We start from the raw sequence: 6,920 nt of genomic DNA, 5'->3' as shown, positions 1-6,920 counted from the left end.
ATCACAATTTTACTTAATTATTCTATTTAATGCCATACCAATTAAATTACTAAAAATTGTCTTACTGAGTTAGAAAAAATAATAACAAATTTCCTTTCAAAGAAAAAAGTTCAGGAATTTCAAATAAATCAGGGAATATGATGTAAAAGGACTATACTCAGCAGTATCAAATTTTTAATTATATTTTAATATGAGAGAATTAAGTGTAAAATGGATAATGTTGATTATTTTAAATAAAAATTTTCTTATATAAATAAAACCTATGTAGCCAAGAAGAGAAGGAATGCAGAAAATTTGGGGGAAAACAAACTTCCATAAATAATTTCTTAGACAGGATGTGATTGGGTCAGAATATGGCTGTGGTGTAGGAAATGATCAACTTGCTCATTTAGAAAAACATGGAAAGATGTGGAATTATTTATTTTAATTTTTATTATTTAATTTTATTTTTTGTGTGGGGCAATGAGGGTTAGGTGACTTATCCAGGGTCACGCAGTTAGTAAGTATCAAGTGTCTGAGGCTGAATTTGAACTCAGGTCCTCTTGAATCCAGGGCTGGTACTTTATCCACTGTGCCAACTTTATTTTCTTTGATCTTCTCTATCCCTTGTTTGGTCATGAACTTTTCCTTATTCATAGATTGGAAAGAGAATCTCTTCCTTTTTTCTCTCTTTTTAATGTAAATGTTATTTTATTTTTAGTTTATGGAATGAAACAAGCAAATATACATATATATGTATAATTATTATATACATACTCCTATTTTATCAATTCTTTCTCTTGATGCAGGAAGCATCTTTCTTCATATGTCCTGTATATTTAATTTGGGCATTTATAATAGAAAAAATAATGTATTCACTTAAAGTTATTCTTAGAGCAACATTGCTGTTAGTGTATAAAATGTTCTCTTGGTTCTGCTCTTTTCATTCTTCATTATTTTCTGCATGTCTTCCCTGTAGTTTTTTTTTCTCTCTAAAATCATTGATCTAATCATTTCTCATAGCATAGTAACATTTATTCATTATCTTTTAATGTAAATAGGGTATGAGATGGTGGTCTATTCCCAATTTCTGCTGGAGTATTTTTACATTTTCTGTTTTTGTCAAACACTGAGTCTTTATTCCAGTAGCTGGGATATTGTTCTTTAGCTGTTTTACTGCCATGTCTAAATCTTCGTGACCCCATTTGGGGTTTTCTTGGCAAAGATACTGGGGTATTTTGCTACCTTATTTTCCAGTTCATTTTAAGTGATTAGGAAACTAAGACAAACAGGGTTAAGTTACTCTCCCAGGGTCATAGAGCTAGTCTGTGTCTGAGACCAGATTTGAACTAAGGAACATGAATCTTGCTGACTTTGGGCCAGTGCTCTAGCTACTGTGCCACCTAGCTGTCCATCTAAGGTATTGGAGTTTTCAAACATGAGGTGTATTTGTCTTTATTAATTATGAACAAAATCTGTTCCAGTGATAGAGCTCTCTATTTTTTTACTAGTACCCAATTGTTTTTTTTTTGAGTTAAGCTTTTTATTTAATGTTTCAAAAAAAATAGTCAAATAGACCAAAGCCCATGTCATCATCAGACTCTTCAGATTCTTCTTTTGTTGCTTCCTCTTTCTTCTTCTCCTCAGCTGGGGCAGCTGTGCTAGCAGGAACAGCACCTCCAGCAGGGGCAGCACCACCAGCTGCTGGGGCAGGTCCACCAACTCCTACATTGCAGATGAGACTTGTAACATTTATGTTGTTCAGGGCCTTTGCAAATAATCCAGGACAGAATGGTTCAACATTTCCACCTGCTGCTTTAATGAGGGCATGAATTTTATCCTCTGTGACTGTAACCTCATCGTCATGAGGGATAAGGGCAGAGTAGATGCAAGCAAGCTCGGAGATGGCCATTTTGGGAGATGGATGAGGAGACACTTGTTTGTAGTGGCGCTAGTCACTGGCTGAAGTGAGGATTCACCCCATTTTAGCCTTAGCTTCTGAAGAACTGAGCACCTTACAGACAACTGAAGAGAAAATTACCCAATTGTGTTAATGATTATTGCTTTGTGGTTCAATTTCAGATCTGATAGTGTTGATCCCCTTCCTTCTCACTTTAAAAGAAAAGAAAATATTTCTCTCAATATTTGTTGATGGACATTCAGATGAATTCTATGATTATTTTCCTTTCCCTGAATAAAGTAAGCTTTTAATAGTTTGATTGGTAGGACATGAAGTCAATTAATTTAAAGTATTTTGCAAATCTTAAAAATGTTATAAGATGCTATCAGTTATTATTCAGATAGTAATGTCATTTGTATATTGGCTCAATCTACCCAAGAACAATTAATATTTCTCCAATGCTTTAGGTCAGTCTTTAGTTCTGAAAATAATGTATTGTAGTATGACTCTTATGGTTCCTGTCTGTGCATTGATATACAAATTCTGAATTTTTTTGTACATTCTATAGGTAATTCAAATGGGATATTTCTTTGTATCTCATTCTTTTGCATTTGTTTGTGACATATCACAATGCTAATGATGGATGCCTCTGAATCTCTTTGCCCATAATCACATCTAATAAGGAGAAATGATAGTTATCAAATATATCTTCATATTCTAAATCCCATCTTTGTTTTTCCACTTATTTATATCTAATGTCATTGTAGAATGACCACCAAATACATTTTGTTTAAAATAAATTATGGACAAAGGAATTTCAAGGAAAAACTAAAAATAAATCTCAGCAAAATACTCAGCCTTTAGATTCTGTACACACTTTCTCCCTGTTTCTTTTTATGACTGTCCTTTATGTCTTCCTCTGTCTCTCATCCTCAGTGTGTCTGTTTATCTGTGATAGATTTTTAGGACCACAGTCACAATAGATCGAATATTTATGCAGAAAGCCATGCTGTTTCTATTCTGTCAGTTCCTCATGTCTTTCATCTTGTTCCTTCATAGAACATGTCCCAAGTATCACCTCAGCCTGTTAAAACTGCCAACAAATAGTCATGCCCATATGATCTACAATGATTGATTAATGTGAGTATTGGTTGTGGCCAGCGATATCACCTGAAAGGAAAGGAACAATTTCTGGTCTAAATGAATGTTGGCATAGATACATCGTTAGAGACAAAATAATATGATAGGAGAAGAACTCAAAATTTAACCCTCTTCTGATTAGGTGGTTTATGTAGATGATGGATGATAGAAGGAAGAGTTTTCTAGAAACCTTTAATGCTTTTGCCTACAGAGAGTCTCCCATAAGGGAGAGTGTAGAAGAGTATGCTGGTTTTCAAAGAAGCAGAGGAACTAGAGACCAAATTTCCAAAACTCACTGGATTATGGAAAAAAAAAAACCTGGAGTACCAGAAAAACATCTAGTTCTGTTTCATTAACTACATGAAAGTGTTTGACTGCATGGATCAGAAAATAATGTGGCAAGTCCTCAAAGAGATGGGAGTACCAGATTATCTAACTTGTCCTCTGAGGAACCCATATGTGAACCAAGAAGCATGTTATAAAAATGCTTGTTTTATTTCTTAAGTTAAGAATAATTTTTTTTCAAAAGTTAAAAGAAAAGAAATGATCATGGAACAACTAATTGGCTTAAGAATGGAAAAATAATTTTTGTTTATTGTTTGTTCTTGAAGAGGATCATGACAGATGTCAGGACTTGTAATGAATTTGATTTAAGTGAGTAGGGGCTATGCAAAGTTACCAGTTACAGAGTTACTATTTTCTCCACAGCCGTATGGGTCCAGTGACAATATACATTATTGGGACAAGACTATATATTGGGGTTTTTTGTTTGTTTGTTTTTTTATTCAGGAAATTGGGGTTAAGTGACTTGCCCAGGGTCACACAGCTAGTAAGTGTTAAGTGTCTGAGGCTGGATTTGAACTCAGGTACTCCTGACTCCAGGGCCAGTGTTCTATCCACTGCGCCACCTAGCTACCCAAAGCTATATATTGTAACCTTACTTATTTAACTCATGTGCACAATACATAATAACAAACACCAGGTTGAATGAATAAAAAGCTGTAGTTAAGGTAGCTAGGAGAAATATCAACAACCTCAGATATGCAAATGATACCATTCTGATGGCAGAAAGTGAAAAGGACTTAAGAAACCTTTTTTGTTTTGTTTTGTTTTTTTGTTTTGGTTTTGCGGGGCAATGGGGGTTAAGTGACTTGCCCAGGGTCACACAGCTAGTAAGTGTTAAGTGTTTGGGGCCGGATTTGAACTCAGGTACTCCTGAATCCAGGGCCGGTGCTTTATCCACTGAGCCATCTAGCTGCCCCCCTTAAGAAGCCTTTTGATGGAGGTAAAAGAGAAGAGTATAAAAGCTGGTTTGAAACAATGTAAATTTGGAACTATGCCCAAAGATCTGCGGCACTGTACATATCCTTTGACCCTGTGGTACCTCTGCTAGGTCTATATCCCAAAGAGATCAAAGAAGAGGGAAAAGGACCCACTTGAACACAACTATAGCAACTATCTTTGTGGTAGCAAAGAAATGGAAATCAAGGGAATGCCTATCAATTGGGGAATGGCTCAACAATTTGTGGTTAAAAAAAATGTAATGTAATACTATTGGGGTATAAGAAATGATGAGCAGGAGGATTTCAGAGCAACCTGGAAGGACTTACATGAACTGATTCTGACTGAGAGGAGCAGAACCAGGAGAACTGTATACACAGTAACAGCGACTTTATGTGATGATCAACTGTGATAGACTTGGCTCTTCTAAGCAGTGCAATGATCCAAAACAATTTCAAGGAACTCATGATGGACAATGTTCTCCACATCCAGAGAAGAGAACTGTGGATTCTGAATGCAGATTGAACCATACTGTTTATACTTTTGGGCTGTTTTATTTTCCTTTTTTTCTTTTTGAGGTTTTTCCCTTGTGCTCTGATTATTCTTTTACAATATGACTAATGCAGAAATATGTTTATGGTGATTGTACATATGTAACCTATATCAGATTGCTTTCTGTCTTGGGGAAGGAAGGGAGGGTGGGAGAAAAATTTGGAACTAAAAATCCTATGAAAACAAATGTTAAAACTATCCTTACATGTAACTGGAAAATTAAAAAAATACTTTAAAAAAAGAAAGAAACTTGATGTTAAAAAAAATGAAGGTCTTGGAAACTAGTCCCATCACTTCCTAGTAAATAGAGTAAGAAAAAGTAGAAAAGAAAAATGGAATGGCAGAGGATCAGATAGATAGATAGTATCATGGAAATTATGAAGAAGAACTTGGAGAGACTTCAAGAAATAGTGGAGGACAGAGGATCTTGGAATGCTATGCTCCATAGGATTGCAAAGAATCAGACAGAACTGAGCAAGTGAACAACAATAACATTAAGATCATGAGGTCTCTATTGGTCATGAGTAGGTAGGGCTCACCACAGAATTGAATTGCTAGGATATCTTAAAAGTCCAAAATTATTTTTCCTTTGCAAATGGGCTTGGGAGTGCACCCAGCATAGTGATATTTTTGACAATATATATATATATCTGAAGTGACATTCACTAGAAAGGGACAAAGACTGCTCCTGACTTTTTATGGTCTCAGGTATAAGTTCTTTCACTTTGGTCCTTGTATCCCCAGCCCTTAGCCCAATGTATAAGACACTTTCCTGTAAATGTTTATTGATTGATTGACCAATTGTGTGAAATAAAGCTTGTCCAATATTCAATGTTATATTAGTCTAAAGCTAAAGCTAAATACTAAGGGACCATTTTTCCTGTTGTGGAAACCTAGATAACAGTTAAATTCTTCTTTAAAAAATAAATTTTTATTTAAATTTTTTCTTGATTACATGTAAAAATATTTTTTGGGTTTCAAATTTTTCTCCCACTCTCCCTTTCCTCTGACTTTCTGAGGTCAGCAAGAAATTTGATATAGGTTATATATTACTATCATGTTAAACATATTTCTACATTAATCAAAAGAAAAAAAAACACAAGAAAGAATAAAGAACAATAACAAAAAAGCAAAAACAAAAGTGAAAATAGTATTCTCCAATCTGCATTCAGACACCATACTTCTTTTTTCTGAATGTGAAGAGCATTTCCTATCATAAATCTTTGGGCATCATCTTGGATCATTGTGTTGCTGAGAAGAGTTAAGACTATCACAGTTAATCATCACACAGTGTTGTTGATACTGTGTACAATGTTCTCTTGGTTCTGCTTATTTCACTGAGCATCAATTCGTATAAAACTTTCCAGGTTTTTTTTTTCCCCTGAAATCCATTTGCTTATCATTTCTTACAGCACAATAGAATTCCATTAAATTCATATACCACAACTTGTTCAGACATTCCCCAGTTGATGGGCATCTCCTCAATTTCCAGTTCTTTGCTACTAATAACAAAGAACAGTTACAAATACTTTTGTACATGTGGATCCTTTTCCCTTTTTTATGATTTCTGGGATATAGACCTAGTAGTTACATTGCTGGATCAAAGGGTACAGAGGTTTTGTTGTTGTTGTTTATTTGTTTGTTTATTTGATTTTGTTGGGCAATGAGGTTTAAGTGACTTGCCCAGGGTCACACAGCTAGTAAGCATCAAGTGTCTGAGGCCAGATTTGGACTCAGATCCTCCTGAATCCAGGGAAGTGCTTTATCCACTGTGCCACCTGGCTCCCCCCTAGGGTATGCACACTTTTAAAGCCTTTGTGCCATGGTTCCAAATTATGCTCCAGAATGGTTGGATGAGTACACAATTCCACTAGCAGTGCATTAGAATAATAGTTAAATTCTAATGTTTCCAGGGGAAACCTTGGAGGGAGACATAGTCCAAACCATATGATTATTAAGAAAAGAGGTCCCTAAGATTGAACTAGATGTAGGTAAATCCAAATTCTCTCTATAGCTTATATACCCCTAGCACCTGATTTTTTGATATTCCCCTATTTATTTATTAGAG

At 35.1% G+C, this 6,920-nt stretch overlaps 1 protein-coding gene across 1 annotated transcript; it reads right to left on the bottom strand.

Annotated features, from left to right (window-relative positions):
* Nucleotides 1–1,552: 1,552 nt before the first annotated feature.
* LOC122739606 (60S acidic ribosomal protein P1-like) lies at nt 1,553–1,891 on the bottom strand (the record flags this gene model as incomplete). Its single annotated transcript, XM_043981276.1, has 1 exon — nt 1,553–1,891. A coding segment is annotated over exon 1 (339 nt), but the record flags the coding sequence as incomplete, so codon positions are not given.
* Between the last annotated feature and the right edge of the window lie 5,029 nt (nt 1,892–6,920).

This window comes from Dromiciops gliroides, chromosome 2, assembly GCF_019393635.1.
Source record: "Dromiciops gliroides isolate mDroGli1 chromosome 2, mDroGli1.pri, whole genome shotgun sequence".
Taxonomy (NCBI): Eukaryota; Metazoa; Chordata; class Mammalia; order Microbiotheria; family Microbiotheriidae; genus Dromiciops; species Dromiciops gliroides.
Note: the sequence above shows the minus strand (reverse complement) of the source record. Positions and strands in the feature narration are given on the sequence as shown.